Source organism: Protomyctophum parallelum (assembly GCF_964188405.1).
Source record: "Protomyctophum parallelum genome assembly, chromosome: 2".
Lineage (NCBI taxonomy): Eukaryota > Metazoa > Chordata > Actinopteri > Myctophiformes > Myctophidae > Protomyctophum > Protomyctophum parallelum.
In genome coordinates, this window is record NC_139699.1 from 48,153,587 (window position 1) to 48,172,826 (window position 19,240).

General features: G+C 43.4%; 1 protein-coding gene across 1 annotated transcript in view; it reads right to left on the reverse strand.

Moving 5' to 3' along the window:
• The window catches only part of prmt3 (protein arginine methyltransferase 3), a 97,973-nt gene that overhangs the window by 20,253 nt on the left and 58,480 nt on the right, over nucleotides 1-19,240 (reverse strand). The window contains exons 14-15 of the mRNA XM_083760222.1: nucleotides 3,404-3,454; nucleotides 2,371-2,458 (exon numbers count right to left, since the gene is read on the reverse strand). Of these exons, the coding sequence (XP_083616348.1) occupies nucleotides 2,371-2,458; nucleotides 3,404-3,454 (139 nt within the window). The remainder of the gene's footprint in view (nucleotides 1-2,370; nucleotides 2,459-3,403; nucleotides 3,455-19,240) is intronic.

Consider the following 19,240-nt stretch of genomic DNA (forward strand, 5'->3'; position numbering starts at 1 on the left):
TCGCTGTGATTTTTTTTTGCGTTAATGCGATAAAAAAAAATTAGTGCCGTTAATAAGGTGTTGCGTTAATGCATTAATAACGCGTTAACTTTGACAGCATTAATATATATATATTATATATAATATATATATTTACAAATATGTGGGTAGCCTACAGGGATTTACCCACGGAATGAATATATATATATATATATATATATATATATTCATCTATACCAGGGCTGCCCACACTTTTTTTTACTTCAGAGCTACTTTCAAAACGACCAGCTGTACCCACCAAATAAAACTATCATCCCATTGCAGAAAATAGTTACAAAATGTAATTGAGGCTACATACAGTGGTGTCCCCTTCGTCTGTACCAGGCTGACTTCTATAGGTTTTGAAAGGTACCTTTATTTATTATTATTATTTGTTTTTTATTTACCCAGGGAAGTAGCTGAGCACAGGTGCTCATTTTCAGCAACGCCCTGCACATCGAAACACACACACACACACACACACACACACACACACACACACACATATAGAGGGGGGGAAATGGAAATGGTAGGGTTTTTATTTTTGGTATTTCACTTTGCTACTGATGATTGTACGCACACTATTGCATTGTGTGTTTGAGCTGACAGGCCCTATTTTATGTCAATCAATCAAGTCATCTCAGGTCATCTCAAGCGGCAGATGCAAAAATAGTTTTTTATATTAAAATTATATATTTCTTTAGGGCCATGTCATGTGCTCTACCTGTAAAGCCTTTGTGATCTATAACTTTTGGGCACCGCTTAACGTCAGATGGTGTTGTGTGCAGGCACACTACACTTTGTCTTTCTTTTATCTGTATTGTATTGTGTTTTTGTATGGACGTAGTGTTGGGTGCTTGCACATATGCACACATGGCATCAACGCATGGTGTTGTGTGCAGGCACACTACACTTTGTCCTTCTTTTTATCATTCATTTTTTTAAGAGCCTGCCCAGGGACTACAGATGAAATTTAGCTTCGGCTAACTCTGGCCCATTTACATTGATGTGAAAACTGACATGTTGATTAATGAGCTTTGTCCCGTCAAAAAAATAATAAAGAATATACGCTTTAAGTTGTTAACTAGGTCTCCACCAGGGCAGGTCAGCTTGTGGCCTCCTGCTGGCGCTATAATAGGCCAATGTGAAAAGGACAAATGGCACATTTGTTCTTTATGCCTTTCATAGAAATTGGATGATTTGAGGCATTTTGTTCCAAAAATGTGTTTTGCAAAGAATTCCACCTGTTGGTGGCGCTATAACAGGCCAATGTGAAAAGAGTGGGATATATTCCTCATTTATCAGCCTTGTAGGAAAGTGCGTGAAAGATTTCACATAAATTGCACGCTGCGTTCATGATTTGAGGCTTTTTGGGTCAAAATGGGCCAGTCCTGCAAAGTTTGAATGCCAATGTTAGCCAATCAGGATGGAATATGAAATATCGGACAGATCTGTGTTGAGCACATGACTATAGAGATACTGTGTAATGATTTTTGGACCAAATATGGAGGAGTAAAAGCAAATTTTCTTTTTTTACAAAAGTCGACCTCCTGGTGGCGCTATAACCTGGCGTTCTGAAGAATAATGTTCTTCATGCATTTATGCTTGTGTCAGATTACCGGTGCTTTTTTACCATTAGGTTTAGGATTTGTGCCGAAAACAAGGTCTGGCATTTAAAACTGCACTATAACTGTAATCTTCATGTCCTACCCATAGACTGTAAAAAATATGGACAAAGCGTTCCCCGGGTCTAACATGAACGTAAAATGAAGCCTGTAATAATATGCTAATTCCTGATGTAAGTCGCCATCTTTGGTACCAGCTGGCCATTGGCTGGCTCCGTTTTGTATACCAGCTGGTCATTGGCTGCCCAGACAACGAGGCGGGACTTCCCCCCTTCTTCTCCGTTGGTTTTTATTTTGACTCGAGTGGGAGGGGAATCCCGATCATAGACTGTAATGGTAGCCACGCCCCTCAGAACATACGCGATGGTTTTTTTTCTTTATGGTCATTTTTTTAATTAATGGGACCATAATTTTCCAAAAAGAATATTATGACATTAGAAATGAGACTTTAAACTAGTGACTGGAAGAAGAAAGTATTCATGACCATGTTTATTAAGGTAATACAGTCTAGGTGAAGTTGGGCCAAAATACATGGGCCTCTATGGAGCTATGGGGCTTTTTGGGTCCGGTCCAGCGCCACAACAGGCCATTATATGAACTACCGATTTCAAATGAGGCTTCACGAAATATCTGGCTGACTGCCCCCCTGGTCCTACCCCGACATTCTAAACCAGGTCCCTCATGCAAGTACTGACTGGACGGGGATGGTTGTGTTTGGTATACTGACCTGCCTGAACAGGGATGGGAGTCTCCAGAAGAAAGACGGTCTGTTTCCAGTGAGTCTTGGTGACCTGAGGCCCGGTTGAGAACATCACCTGCCGGGTCAAAACAAACAAAACACGTCAAGCCTAAACTGTTGTGGGGAGGTATCAATAATGGCATAATGCCTCATTCACACCTCTAAGACACACTGTGTCTTTTCTGCGTGGCATGCAGGGCACCTCAATGCATTTCCAATGGGAGTCACATGGTTTCATGACACAACCTTGTTGCTGTTCCCCCCCCTCCCCATACAAGTTAACCCATTTAGGTCCGACTTCGAATAATAATAAAAAAAAAGTCTTCTGAAAGAATTATATTCAAAGATTTGTGCCGCATTTTCACGATTTAAAAAAAATAGCAGACCTACAAGCTCGTAGCGCGCCACTCGGTGGCGCGCTATGAGCTTGTAGATCTGCTATTTTTCAATAGCTAAAGTATAACATAATGCTTAAAACACCAAAAAGGGTTCCAGTTGTGGCGAATTTTGCTGCTTTTTTATTTTTATATCAAACGTATGTGCCTATTTTTTTTATTTCAAGACCAACCAGACAGTTTGTTCAACATCGGGAAAAGAATTATGTTCATGGCGTGCCACATGTTTTACGATTAGACTGTTACTACAGTTCTGTTATTACAGCCTACAAAATATAGTTCCACACTGACTATGAGGTAGACCGATCATTACAACATGCATGTATTGTACAGCACCATCTACATTTTCCTTATAGGGCATAATTTTCATGTCACGTTCATAGGGTGGTGCTTGAGTCGGTAGCGAGTGCAATTAACAGACATGTCTACGCTTTGCTCAGAGAGCTTGACATTGCCTGTTCTGAGTGGCCAGCTTCTGTGGCGTAAACGCTGACATCAGCACTCGGCTCAGACGCCCATCGATTTGCCGAGCAACACCCGAGGGAAAGGAGAAACACGCCAAAGCGTGAACGTGATTGTGTTTCCGTTAAACGGTTTGGCTGTTCTCGCCAGTCGCCACTGCTTACCTTGTTGCAGCAGCCCTTGTCGAAGAAAATGTCAAAGTAGCCGACAATCGCCTGGGAATGAAATATGAGGGGCATGTTAGAGTGTGACAGTACAGAAAAAACCCCAGACTTGTTTGGCTAAACTGGAACGCTGACACACAGAGTGGGATGGAAGCGGGATGTAGGGGAGGTTTACATATATGCAGGCAAACTAAATAGAGAGATATAGGTAAATACTACCAATTAAACTTGTTTTTTACACTAAGCTATACATTCATGTTATATAGGTTTAATATATGGTGAGTGGGCAAGGTGTGACAGGGGACAGAGAACACCATAAGTGACTTAGTAAGTTAGTAAGATAGGCTACTAAAGCTTAACCTGACTCCGCCAGATGGTGGCAGTATTGAGTTCACAAAGAGTGAGTGAAAACGAAGATTAATTACACCAAACACACAAATCACATTGATAAATCCATGGAGTTTTTCAACATAAGAGGTGGAATTGCAGGCCATTGGCTACTGGAGCTGTGTGATGAAGAGGTGCAGATTTATTAGGGGACCAAGAAGTGACTTTGGTCAATTATTGTTTTTGTATTTTTTTTTCTTCTTCTTCCGCCAAAAATAGCTGTTCTGGCTGAACCGTGCAGTCGGTTTTCGCGAAACACAGTAATCTGGTAGAGGGCCATGCCAAACGGTGACTATGCGAAGCCCAAGACGATTGGCCAAATGGTGGCGCTATAGCACTCAATTAAAACTGCAAACTTTGAACGTGCATAGCTCATGAACCGTTTGACCGTTGGCAATGACATGCCGAACTTTCGTGTTGACTTTTGACCTCTGACCTTTACATCACCTGCCATTTTGAAATATATGAAAAACTGTTAAAATGTATCTCCTCCCAGGATCTTTGATCAAAATGCACAAAAACTTCTACACGTGAACTTTGGACCTATACGGACAAAAAAATCGTAGTACATTTTTCTTAAGTGAAAAAACTAAGTTTTTATGAGCCAATGAAAATTGCTGATTTGTGAAAATTGCTGATTTGTGAAAATTCTTCTTCTGCCTCTAATACATACATGCAGCGTCATTTGCTTATGACACTTTACAGTATGGTAGAGGGTCATGTCAAATAGCGCTGAAAGCAGTCTTACTCCAATTGGCCAAAGGGGGGGCGCTATAGCAATTTTTTGAAAATGAAACCTTTGAACAGGCATAACTCGCTTGCTTCCTTCATGCCCGAGTGTGCTGCGCCCCTGCAGTTTAGAGACCAGGATTACTGCATGTTTTGTGTGAGGGTATACCTACCCTAGGAGGACACGGGGAGAACATGCAATCTCCACACAGAAAGGCCCTTTCGCCAACCCCGCCTCGGGTATGGGCACTGATGACGCGGAGGAGGAAACACGCCGCCATCACCCACAGCGTCCCGAGCGGGAATCGAACCCAGGACCTTCTAGCTGTGAGGCGACAGCACTACCGACTGTGCCACCGTCCCCCTGTAGAGTGGTATTCTATTGGTAGTAAGTATACAGTCCATTTAAAACACTAGGTGATACCTGCAGTCTAACATTGGGCTGAGTCAATACTTTAGTCCACAGCGCTTCCACTCACATCTCAGTGACTTGTCAACGGACAGAATAATGAAATTCTGCTGACTGACAAAAACGGCGTGTTACATTAAATTAGCTTTTTTTGGTGGATTGATGGGGGGTCTCCTAGCAGTGTAAAGTACTCAGCATTGCCTTTGGAATAGACATAAAAAAGGTTTTGCATGGTCTGCAGGAACAATAATGCCTATCTTTGTGAAATAGAAATGGAAAAAAACACTTCACAGGAATATAAAAAGGAGTGCATATTGTACATGCATGCTGCCGAGTTTCACTGTCATCTAAACAAACTTCTGTCAGCGTAATCTGTTAATAAAACACCTTTTCATCCAGTTCCATTTGAAATTAGCGATACTACCTCAACGTAATTACAATAACTTTAGTGGGCCCGCTCCGACCAAAACCTCCGGCTTTCGTCTCCAGCACATACAGTAGCTAATCAAAAGCAGAAGACAGATGCCCCCCAGCCTGTGCATTCAGTCGCTCTTTTGCACACAAAAGAAACTACCATCTTCAGGCAAAGAATTCTCTCCATAAACCATGAACACACTTGGGCGAAAAACAGTTCCCCACAAACTAAAACAAATTGCAAAACAAAATCCAGGGCCAGAGTGCCTGGAGCCTGACTGTCATATGAGGTAAAAAAAAAAACAACCCCCACCAACGTGTGCCTTTTTTTCCACATAATTCTCCCTGCCCCTCCATACACACCCCCCCACCCCACCCCCTCCTACCAGAGGAAGAGAGGCACTCTATCAATCGTGGGGAGCACACTTGTAGTGGCAATGATGCAGAACTAATAGCTTTTAATCCTGCCGCAGCTGACAACTTGGAGGCCGGCTCCTGCAGACAAAAGAGGAGCGGAATCAATGCAAGGCAGGGAAACGAGAAAAAGAGAGAGAGAGAGGGGGAGAGGGGGGGGGGGCAGGACAAGAAAGGTGAGTGGGAGAGAGGGTGATCATGAGAGGGGGGTGCAGAGAGAGAGATGGATGGGGGGTGGGGGGGGGGGAAGAGAGGTAGACAGAGAGAAAAGGCGAGACACTTAGCTGTGCTGTTGAGTTTTTACGCTTGTGTGTTCTGGCTTATTTGGTTATTGGCTCGTATTCATAATGTAGAACCACACAACGCTTAAATACTGTATATTCATAATAGCCTACAGTTATATAGTTATTATAACCATTATTTATACGGTCTATACAATCTTCTGTACTTTTGTCGCAAGCATGTTTGCTTTAGCAGGCAACAGTGCAGCACTATCTCTCTCTCTCTCTCCGTTTCTGGCAAAACAGCGCCCCTACTGGTACTCATAGTCATACTGGTGCTCATAGCCACATAGGTAGGTTAACGTCACATAGGTGCATAGGTGAACACGGACATTGCTGTTCCTTGGAGTGGTTGCACCACTCAAAAAGGACTTTGTGTACCGTGTTGTGTTAATTCGCATCCATGGACTCTATAAAGAGGCATATATATATATATATATATATATATATATATATACACACACACACAGTACCAACATGTATACTGTAACTGTACCAACACGTATACTGTACCAACAAACACGCATACTTCGTGAATCACAGAACAGTCGGCGACCCCCCATGCGTTCCTCACGCCGAGCCGATCAGCCTTTATCGACACCGACCGGCAGAGGAGACGACACTATACGGCCCAGCTGAAGTGGGGAGGAAACGAGGGTACTGAAAGTGGATAAAGGAGCGTGTCAGCCCAATGCAATTACGGCTTTTAATGAACGCTATACAGGACGTTCGGCGGTAAGGTAATTAGGAAATTAGCCATAATTACACGTCAGGCAGAGCGGGATTCACCCCGCTCTCAACCGGAGAGGCAGAGACCCATCTCATCTCCGTTGGCGTGTCTTTGACAAGACCTCGTAAGCGAGATTGATTGATACCACTGCATGCCCCAAGGAGTCGCTCACGCTGGAGCAATTAAAAGTCAGTTCTCTCCCCGAAAAGTGAAACTCGCAAAGACCAATGAGTAAGTAAACGTGCCTGTTGTGTAAACCTGCCAGGTTTGTGCATTGATGTGGTTTTACCCCATTCATGCAGATTGACATAGACACTGCACCAGGTCATTGCCATTCATCGCAAGCTAACTCCTGTAATGCAGCTCCTGAATTTCCCTTTGGGGATCAATACAACTTATCCTTAAGTTTCAAGGTCTTTGTTTTACGCTGGATAGGAGAATGAAATGACGCTTCTTAACATCTTGATGTTGTAAAAATCACTGCGATAATATAAGACTTCAGACATACTTCACTTACAGGCTAAACAGCAATCGTAACTATTAACTTATGAGCGCGCACGCGCATGGTGTCTTTATTATACTAGCCCTTACCCGTTGTGAGATATTTGCTGCACCCGGGTGCGTTTTTTATTCACTAATACATTCATTAATAATCATTAATGTGTCAAATCGAAAAAAGGGCTTCGTTACGCCCTCCATATTCATATGGTCAATGCCTGTGTGAAAAGTGGGAGCGATTGGTGCAGGCAATGAGGAGATAATGCGGTGTTTCTGACACACACACACACTCACACACACACACAGACATTGTTAGAATTATAGTATGATTATTTGCTGCGAGAGTGAGGTCTAGCCAACACCAACTCGGGATTCCTGGATCGCTGTCCTCCACAATTTCCTATCCAACATCAGGTTCTTGAGCTCTTCAGTGTCGTCAGCCAAGCTGTCGTGCCGCAGCACGTCTACATAGGTGGTACGCTTCTTTCCCCTCCTGGCTTTGCTCTGGGTTGTAGCCTTGCCGAGCCATGAGGCCAATAGGGCAGGAGCCTATCTCCTGTTTCTGTAGCGTGAGGCAGCTTGATGTACAAGTACACCCCCTGGACATGACGCTAGTATGTCGCAGGGACTTACTGGGTCCCATTTTACAGTCTTTGGTATGACCCGGCCGGGGATTGAACCCGACCTCCCAGTTTCAGGGCGGACACTCTAACCACAAGGCCAATGAGCTGCTCTGGGTTGGCTGGGTCAATTTACTTGCCTCAAGTTCTGGGTGCCTGACGCAGTGCCCTGCCAGCCTCATCCTTCTCTCTCTGACTTTGTCCGTGACCCGTGGTAGGTCCACATTTCTGATGTGGTCCGTCCATGTGACGCCTAGTGCCATTCGTAGCATTCTTGTGTAGACTCCATCCAGGGCTTCTTCCTGTTGTACTGTGAGGGTCCATGTCTCGGCCTCATACAGCGGTACTGACTCCACAGTAGCTATGAACAGCCGCCTCTTAAGGTCTTCTCCCATATCTGATTTCCACACTCTCCTCATCCCGTGCGATGCTTTCCAGGTAAGTGCTCTCCGAACCTTCAGATCCTGTTCAGTTGAGGCAGTCCAGGCCCTGAGGAGGTACTTGAAGTCCTCGACTCACTCGAGCACCGTCCCCTCTGCAGTGGCAATGGTTTTGTCCTCGGTGTTGACTGTCATTACCTTTCTTTTCTTGGCATTGAGCTTTATTATATATCATACACTGAGTTTCAGGCAGCTACGAGGCCCTCACATCTACATCGCCGATCGGAGTCATAGTGACACTAGGGCCTTGTCAGTGTACCCGGGCCACCTGTGTGTTTCCCTTTTATACCCATATATGGAGATCTCTGTCTGTGTCCCATTTATGCCTGGTCTTTAGAAAAGGTTTCCTTTTTTGAGGGGCACTAGCCACTCCAATGCCCAGCTTTTCGTGTAAACATTAGCATTGAAGACAAAAGTGAGGACAGAAACATGAAGACGGAATGCCACTATGCTTTGATTGGCTGAGCACGGAATGTGATGCATTATGATGTATGATAATAAGAGCGCCCCTCACTTCAAACAGGTGTGATTTTTTCCTATATACAAATTTAATGTTTGTCTTTCAACGATGCTTGTTTAAGAAAACGCCTCATAGACAATAAAGAGAAATGTAATGTGTGTTGAGGACTAAAACAAACATTAGCACCCGTTGCTTAAACAAACATTATGTTGTATGATAATAGGAGCGCCCCTCACTTCACATGGGTGTGATTTATTTATAGACAGGGTGGCGTAGAAAGGCAGGAAGTTTAACCCATTTTGACCTGAGATCAGATTCTAAAAAATGTCTTCTACATCCTGACAGTTTTCTGAAAAAGCTATGTTTCTATGTCAGTCGTTCTTTGATTAAAATAAATAAATAGCAGACCTACAAGCTCGTAGCGCGCCACTCTATGGCTAGGCTAGCTAGTTTCTTGGGACATTTCTTAGTGTTAAGGGTAACTGTTGTATAATTGCAATAATACACTTGAGGGTGTGGTTTAACGTGATTATTGCCACTTCAGTGATGCTTGCGGAGCTCGACTTCGTCTCGTTCCTGACCGCCCCTCTAGTTTGGACTGCACAATGTGTGTGTCTGTTAAAGCTTGTGATTTGTGGAGAGTGGAGGAGAAGACTGTATACATTTAATCCTGTAGGTCCATACGATAAGACTTAACAATGGCTTTCATGATCTCTAATAAAACATGGCCATTCCATCCTGCTGGGAAAACAAACATTCATCAATGAAGAGAATTCATATTCACGGAAAACTGAGAATAGTGAGAAGTGTGTTGTCCTTTTACTCAAATTACTACCCAGTGCCTACACTGTACTTTACACTGGAATGTACTCTACACTGCAATGTACTCTACACTGCATACACTGCAAAAGAGCACTTGTGACGTAAATCGTTTGCCAGCCAAGTCTATGGACTTTAATGTTTGTTTATGGCACAAAATGACGACGTAACACGTAAGACGTCATGTGGCCGATATAAATACAGTGGGTGCCCCTTACTTCACACAAGTGTGATTTTTGAGGGGCCCTCACTTCACACAAGTGTGAGTTTTGAGGGGCCCTCACTTCACACAAGTGTGATTTTTGAGGGGCCCTCACTTCACACAAGTGTGATTTTTGAGGGGCCCTCACTTCACACAAGTGTGATTTTTGAGGGGCCCTCACTTCACACAAGTGTGATTCTTTTTAAATCATATTTAGTTCTGTTCGTAAATAAATATGTGTTCAGTTGCCATTCTCAGTTATCATGTTGCAACTTTTTCACCTTGCAGTGGGTGTAGAACAGGGGTGGGCAATTATTTTTCCCAAGGGGCCAAATGAGAAACAGAAAATATTTTGGAGGGCCGGGCAAAAAGGCTGAACTTAATTATGCATAATATCAATTTTATTTCTATATAAATAGCAGTAAATGGCATTGTTTTGCAAAGCAATGGTAAACTAAATGTGAAACATTTGACTCAAATTATAGGCAGAGTGACTATTTTACATCATGATGATGTACAATAAGAGCACCCCTCACTTCACATGGGTGTGATTTTTTGCACTCTTGCAGGCTTGAGACGTTTCCTTTCCCAGTTGAAAACTATGTTTTTGTTTAAGTTACAAGTCCTGTAAATACTAGCATTGTCTTTTAACAATGAGAACATTAGAGGTAGCTCTCTTAATAGTTCCATTCGGAGGACACTGGAGGTGCCACTTTCACAACCCATGGTGCGCTGCTTACTATCGCAACCATTAAACAACGACGTTCTGAAAACAATAATAAGCCAACCAGTAATGGTATTGTTGAGACTTGGCAGCCTGGCAGGCGCTGTATGTTGATGTGTGCACGTTCGTTCTGCCAGATTTACTTGTTAGTACAACGGTGTCGATCGACTCGTGTGCTGAAAACAGACGATCCACAAGCTCACGGCGCATCGCCCAAGCTGTCTGAACTTCAGAAGCATGCCACATTCTGGGCGCAACAACGCCATGCGGCAGCATCTTAAAACATCTTAACTTTATTGGCGAGGCGGGTTAAATAAAGCAATGAAGCATAATGGGATTTAACTTGTCCTCCTGAAAGGAAGTTTGGTAATCAAAGCATGCGCCTGCGCCTACCGTGTTGTGGAGCTGCATGCTTCATGGCTATTTGCATTCACCGACGTAGTCAACAATAACGCATATGAGGGGGGTGAAGGAAGAAAGACACACGCAATTCATGTGCACAGTTGATGTGCAGATTGTGTGAACTGTGAGAATGCATGGGCTTCAAAATAAAAGCGATGCGGTTTTAGTCCACCCATAAGGTAATTAGAAAGTATGTTTTATTTTCGGATAATGGGATTATCAAGTAATCTTTCACGGGCCGGTCAGAGTCAGCCGGCGGGCCGTATTTGGCCCGCGGGCCTTACAATGCCCAGGTCTGGTGTAGAACATGCCATGTTCAGGACACAAATCAACAGTGTTAGCAATTGGCCATATTCAGACTGCAGCCATCTTGCCAGCAAGGTGATACCTAGGTGACACTTCCCATATAGAGCCCATTCATCCAAACAGAAAAGTCCTCTCTAATTATATTAAACAACGTCAAAATCACCAACATTGCAGCTGTAGGGAAAAGCTTGAAATAACCTCTTTCAATCTGTAGTTAATAAAAATCCACCGTAGACATGTTATGAGCTAATTCCTTGAAGATGATTATTTTCTAAGTATCAGAGTTTGGAAGCGCTCGTTATCAGTAAAGCAACCTCCTGCTGCCTCCTGCATTATGTGCACATTCAAAACAGGTGGTACGCAGTAACGTGGGCCGTTGAGTGATATTCTACGAGCGCTCATAAAATGACTACGGTGGATGTTTATGAAACAAACACTTTACAGATTGAAAGAGGATAATTCAAGCTTTCCCTACAGCTGCAATGTTGATGATTTTGACGTTTTTTTAATATAATGAATCTTTTCTGTTTGGATGAATGGGCTGTCTATGGGAATTATCACCTAGGTAGCACCTTGCTTGCTGCGGTCTGAATATGGCCCAATGTGTGTGTGAGACGACAGAAAAGCCATATAAAGTGTGAAAATGAGTGCAGACAGTGCCGGACAGGCGGACACCCATCTTTAGTGTGAGAGACTATATTCCGTTCTATCACAATCTATGTAGAGCAAAAGCCTTGACAATGACCCATCCAGATGATCTAGATTCTACACCCATCAACAGTTTACCAAGACGTTAACTCAACCAGAAGAAAAGAGACAACAGCCATCTTACACAGGCAAGAAACCCCACAGCAGTAAACAGTGTGAGAAGACTTCAGTCTGTTTTAAGGTCATCTGAAGACACACCAGCGTATACACTGGAGAAAAAACATTCCACTGTAAACTATGCGACAAGAGTTTCAGTCGGTTAAGTCATCTTAAGCGATCATATTACACCTGTCCTTCCCTACACCGGCTCCCAGTTCGCTTTAGAATTGATTTCAATTTATTATTGCTCGTTTTCAAAGCCCAAAAATGTAATATTTGAGTCATTATAATACTGATGCTAGATAAAACCAGGTTTGTTTCCATTCCATGCCAGCTTGGAAAATCAACAATGGTGGACATTGTAAACAAAGTGGAAATGCACATTTTAAACTGAAGACTGAAGAAGGAGGATTATTATATTATATATTATTATATATATTATTATTATACAAAATAGGGTGACATTGATGACATCACAATGAGGACAAAATCAGTTGAGCTGTTCCTGAGAGCAATTTCCATGAAACCATCTATATGATATGAAAGCCTGATTGTTCAAAATTAGTTATTTGTGGGGATAGAAAACACATATGGGAGGCCCAAAAACAGAAAAGAAATTGAAAAAGTAGAATTTTATGTTATAGGTCCTTTAAATCTCTCCTAAAGACCCACTTTTTCTCCCTGGCTTTTAATGTTGTCTGATAACGCACAAACCCTTCTTATACCACGTATGTATATACTTCTGCTCTCACTTGTTGCTTTGTTTTCTTTCTTTACATGCTCCTGTTGTTGCTTTGTTTTTGTTTACATGCAATGTTCAGCACTTTGGTTTGTCTTCGGTCAATGTAAATGTGCAAATATACAAATACACTTTGATTTGATTTGATCTTAAGAGACACCAGTGACGAACGTATCCACGCTGGGGAAAGACCGTCCCACAGTTTAAAAAAAAGAAGTGAAGAAAATAGTTTCACTGAGTTTCATACATTATCTCATTCCGGTAAATTACAATTCTTCACTTTTTATCCTCAATACGTACTTTGCCCAGCCAATGAAATCATCGCTATGGGGTGCTCAGCCAATTAAATCATCGCTATGGGGTGCTCAGCCAATGAAATCATCGCTATGGGGTGCTCAGCCAATCAAATCATCACTATGGGGTGCTCAGCCAATCAAATCATCGCTATGGGGTATACACACAAACACAAAGCTGGGCTAGCGCCCCTCAAAAATAATAATACTTTCAGTCACTTACAGACTTAGTTACACTTTTCTCAACTATACTACTGGACACAAGTGTGACCCCAATACCCAAAACCAGGGGCCTCTGTAACCTGGGTTAGGGCCTAGTGTGACCCTAAACCTAACACCAGGGGCCTCTGTAACCTGGGTTAGGGCCTAGTGTGACCCTAACCCCAACACCAGGGGCCTCTGTAACCTGGGTTAGGGCCTAGTGTGACCCTAACCCTAACGCCAGGGCCTCTGTAACCTGGCATGAGAGGGAGGGGGGGAAACACACAACATAAAAACACACAGTCTCCACAAGCTGGCATTGGGGAGAGAGGGAGGGAAAGAGAGGGAGGATGAGAGAGAGAGGGAGTTAAGGAAAAGGGAGAGTAAATACACACAGTAGTCTCTCCCACACATGTGTGTGTGTGTGTGTGTGCGCACACACGCGCACACACACCCACACACATGCACACGCACACACGCACAGACACGCGCGCGCACACACACACTGGTGTAAATGGGACAAATCAAATGAGCGGCTTTTATTTTCATCAGCGTTTAGCCTTGGGCCTGGGTCTCTGTCGTTGATAAGTGATGACAGGGGTCTTCCTGGCAGCGAGGAGGAGGAGGAGGAGGAGGAGGCAGCGCTACACGCTGGACCTTCTCACGACAGAGCGGGGGGGAGGAAGGGAGGGAGGGGAAAATTAATAATTATCATCATGGATAACACCAACAGGGGAGCAATTCATCATCTCTCCCCTTTCGGCCCGGCTGTGTGTCAGTGGCGCCGCGTGGCGCGACCAGATACTATTATATAGCGGTGGGGAGAGGGGGAGGGGGGTGCTGGGTGTTTGTGGGGGTGGTGGTGCGGGGAGGGGAGAGCGGTGGAGGCTGGCCTAATGCGCTTTTGATGGGGTTTACCCAGGCGTGGAGACTTCGAAGCACGACCACCTCACGGGGGCGGCTTGGCGTGAATTTGCCCCCCCATCCCCCCCCCCCCCCCCCCCCCCCCCCCCCTCTGTCCCAGTGGTGGTGTAGTGGGTTAGAGCAGGAATTAGTCCCCCCCCCCATCCTACAGTCTCAGCCAACACAGCACACCACCTCCTCCTGGCTCTACTGCAGTGCCAATCTGATATTGTGGCACGCGCAGCCACACATGCGCACATACACAAACATGCACGCACAGACACAGACACAGACACAGACACACACACACACACAAAAGGTTTCAGCAGTGAAATGAAGATTCACTTTCAAGCAATGAAAAAAACTGATTTACAAAACGGATTCATAGTTGACTCATTCATGGCTGCCTTCAGCCACTCGCCCCGCCTTTTTGTCATATTTGTTTACCTTTGAAGTACAGTCACAGACAGAATATTCAACTTCAACTACGATCGTGTCCCAAGATCTACAAGCTCATAGCGCGCCACCGAGTGGCGTGCTATGAGCTTGTAGATCTGCTATTTTTCAATAGCTAAAGCATAACATAATGTTTAAAACACCAAAAGGGTTTCCCACCCAAAATGGGTTAAATTACACAATACTCTTTACAGACAAAACTTTACAGACGTTCATTATTTTTTTTACCCCTCTATCACACAGAACTATGTTTTTTGTGTCCATATCACTACGCCCAAAAAATAGTTCCATGTGATAGAGGGGTCAAAGTTGAACGAAAGTCGCGCTAATATTTTACAAATAGGTCAACAATACAAATTACGTTCGTTTTGTGAATTAATTTACTTTTACTGCGTGGCCCCAGTGCCCCCCACAAAATGACCGGAACTACTTAATATTGACCAAAACCAGAGCAGAACTCCCACCACGGGACTCGGGCAATCAATTAATACAGTTGCAACCACTATATTAATGGCAAGTATTTCATACAACTTAAGTTAAAAAAATCTGAACTATCCCTTTAAGACCTGGGGGCATGGCCAATTGCTGCTTGGTTTACTCAAAATAGCAAAACTGTTCACGCCTCCGGGACGTGGAACGCAAAACAACAGGGCCCTCAAACGTCAATTCAACCTTTCCGGACCTTGTATTGTGTATTGGATAGTGTGTCTATATAACATGCAACACCGAAAACACCAAGTCAACTGCCTGGGCACGTTGCCAGCGTACACAGGGAATAAATCGGACCCGCTGTCGCCCACCATGATGCACCGAAAAAGGCGTCCTTGGGAAGTTGAAGTGAAGGTTTAGAAGCGTAGAGATGCCCCCCCCCCCAACCCCCACCGGCCGATCTCCTCCGCCGACAGTATTTAAATTTGATGGAAAGCGGTTAACCCATTTTGGGCGGGAACTCCTTTTTGGTGTTTCAAGCATTATGTTATACTTTTAGCTATTGAAAAATAGCAGATCTACAAGCTCATAGCGCGGCACTACGGGCTTGTAGGTCTGCTATTTTTTTTAAATCGTGAAAATGTAGTGCAAAGCTTTGCATATATATCCTTTCAGACTCAAATATTTGCTTCTGGGTCGGTCCCTGAAAATGTTTGAGAACCACTGACATAAAAACATTTTTCAGAAAACTGGATTTAGAATACATTTTGTAGAATCGTTCCCAGGGTCCAAATGGGTTAAGAGATGGATGACAGTGGAGATTTCCTCTCAAGCGCTACAGTAGCTACCTCAGCAGAGACGTGCGGGAGAGAGAGAGAGAGAGAGACAGTGGCGTGTTGAAAATTAATTACAGAGTCAAGCGCTCCGCTCATTCTTTCCTGCGAGCCACATTCATTAGCATATACTACCTCTGAGGCTGCAGGAAGGGGAGAGAGAGAGAGAGAGAGAGAGAGAGAGAGGGGCTTACATATCCTAGCTGTTGGACAGCAACCTTGTATGGGCATTAAGCAACTAGTCGACTAGTAAATCCACTTGTCGACCTTGTTGGTACTAGTTGACTAGTTGATAAGAAAAAAAAAAAAATATATATATATATATATATATATATATATATAATTTATATATATATATATATATATATATATATATATATACGGTATATCAAAAAAGAGAAAAACCTTCCAAGGAAGGGACTGCACACTCCAGGGAACAGAGACGGACAACTTACTGCATCAAACTTATTTATTAGCATGACGCGTTTCGCCGTGAGCTTCGTCAGGAGCTTGGTCAGGTCGAAGCTCACGCCGAAACGCGTCGTGCTAATAAATAAGTTTGATGCAGTGAGTTGTCCGTCTCTGTTCCCTGGAGTGTGCAGTCCCTTTTTTAGGTTTTTTTGGGGGGGGATTTTGTAGGCCTCAAGATCAGGTAGATTATAGTTATAGTCACCAATGTACACAGATTTTAAATGTACAAATGTTTTTTTTTTTTTTTACATAATAGTCGACTAGTAAACTAGGCAACTAGTCAACTAGTAAGAATGACTGGAAGTGAATGGCCGACCGTATACTTCATAATTCTTCATAAATGCCGTAGTTTATTTATGACACTTAACCAAAGAAAATAGAAGATCAACAAGCTCACAACGTGTGACGTGTTGTGTTGAGCTTTATAAAAAATAAGAAAAAAATGATATTTTCACCCCTAATGACATGCCCAATATAAGTGGAAGTGGTTAAAGCCATATCGTATAATAAAGTTATTTTTGATATAATCTTGGTATATTCTTCCCACATATTGTGTGGTTCCACATACAAACGGACTCTGCTCTGCAGCATTATTTTAATTTTTTTTACCATTCATCGTCAAATGCTGTAATGACACAGAGCTACCAGTAAGTGTCGCCAAAATAAGACTACTGAAATAAATGTTACACAGTATGGCTTTAACCCATTTTTGGCGGGAACCCCTTTTGGTGTTTTAAACATTATGTTATAATTTAGCTATTGAAAGATAGCAGATCTACAAGCTCATAGCGCGCCACCGAGTAGCACGCTACGAGCTGGTAGGTCTGCTATTTTTGAAAAAACGTGAAAATGTGGCAGATTTTGAATATATATATTTTCAGTCCCTGGAACAACATAATTTCAGATGGGGGGGTCGGAGGCCAAATACATAAAATTTTTGGGGTTCTTGACATGAAATATTGAGCACCACTGACATAGAAACATTAGGTATTTCAGATGATTTAGAAGACATTTTTTAAATTTCGATGTCAGGCCTGAATGGGTTAAAACTGCCTGGGGGTGGTTCATTGTTTGAACTGTTTCAAGTACTGTAACCCTTTAAAGGAGGATACATTTAGATTCCAGTGTATAACCTACAGTGGTAGACAAGGAGGAGAGCATTGGGAGATATATGAATAGGAGGCAATGACTGGAGAGGAAGAGAAAGTGAAAGAGTGAGACAGAGTGACTGAAAAGGGAGTGTGTGAAGGGAGAGACAAGATGGAGTGAGGAGGAAATAGAGAAAGAGCAGTAGTGTGTGAAAGAGAGAGACTGAAACAGAGCATGAGAGAGAGAGAGAGAAAGTGTTAATGTAACACAGCTCTCTCGCATTGTTTGATTTTGATTGTCTTGTTCCACTTCTGCTTTGGCAATGTAAACGTTGTACGTTTTCTCATGCCAATAAAGCTCCTTTGAATTGAATTGACATGAAATTAATTGAATTGAGAGAGAGAGAGAGAGAGAGAGAGAGAGAGAGAGGTGAGTGTATTTGTCCTGCATGTACAGGGATAGAGAAAGGGCTTTGGAAATAAATGGAGGTAGACGAGAGAGGGTGAGTGAAAAATATATAGATAAAGTGCACGAAAGAGAGAGAGAGAGCGAACAGGAAAAAAGAGAGTGTGAGAAAGAACGGGTGAGAAAGAAAGAGAAGCGGGGGGGGGGGGGGGGGGAGTATTTGTCTTGCTCGCGAGCGGTGCAGACGCAGGGGCTGTGCTGTTCATTTAATGCAAGGTTAGGCAGGCTGCGCTGATGAATGGACTGTCGACAGGAGAACAAAAGCAGCCGCTCCATCACAGGACGCCAGGCGCAAGACTCCCCCCTCCCTCTCCCACCCCCACTACACCCCCCCCCCCCCTCCCTGAGCACTGGTCCAGGAGCTGTTTTACCCTTCAGATAGCCCTAACCTTAGCCATTATTGGGGAGGTATATATGACCAACTGATTACAGGTCAGTTATCTCTCGATAGCAGTTTCCCCATTCACCCCCCCCCCCCCCACACACACACCCCCCCAATAGGTCAACTGTGTGATACTATAGTGTCCATGTAGGGCTACGATATGACGCCATAACGAGAGGACGGCATTCAATTAGAACATCATATGAAGCAGCTGGATTAACCCGTTTAGACCCGAGGACGATTCTACAAATACCTTCTAAATCCTGACAGTTTTCTGAAAGATGTGTCGGTCGTTCTGAAACATTTTCATGTCAAGGACCCCCAACGATATATGTAATTGGCCGTCGACCCCCCCCCCCTCCCCCCCATCTGAAAATATGTTGCAGTGATCCCCCAGAGGCAAAGATCTGAGTTAAAAACACTCTGAAAGAACATTTCACAGATTTGCATCACATTACCACATTTTTTTCTGCTATTTTTCAATAGCTAAAGTATAACACAAATGCTTCAAAACACCAAAAAGGGGTTCCCGCCCAGAATGGATTAAATCTAGGTTCCACATGGTCACATTTGCATAAGGAACATGTGGATTTTACCTACTGTACAGCATATTATAACAGCATGCACACAGCGTGTCCAAAAGAAACAACCTTTTGGAAGCGGTTGGAACAGGTTCTGTTGCACCTGGGTGACCTGCTGCTACACGCACCTGTTGTAAAACATGTGACCACGTCACGGAATAAACACTAGTAACGTTCTATTCTGATCAGGCAATGCACCGATCACACGTATGAATGATGAGGAAGGAATAAACACTAGTAACGTTCTATTCTGATCAGGCAATGCACCGATCACACGTATGAATGATGAGGAAGCAAGCCCCCATCTGGTAATAGTTTCAAAGAGGCTTGGAGAAAAAAAGAAAAAAGAATAG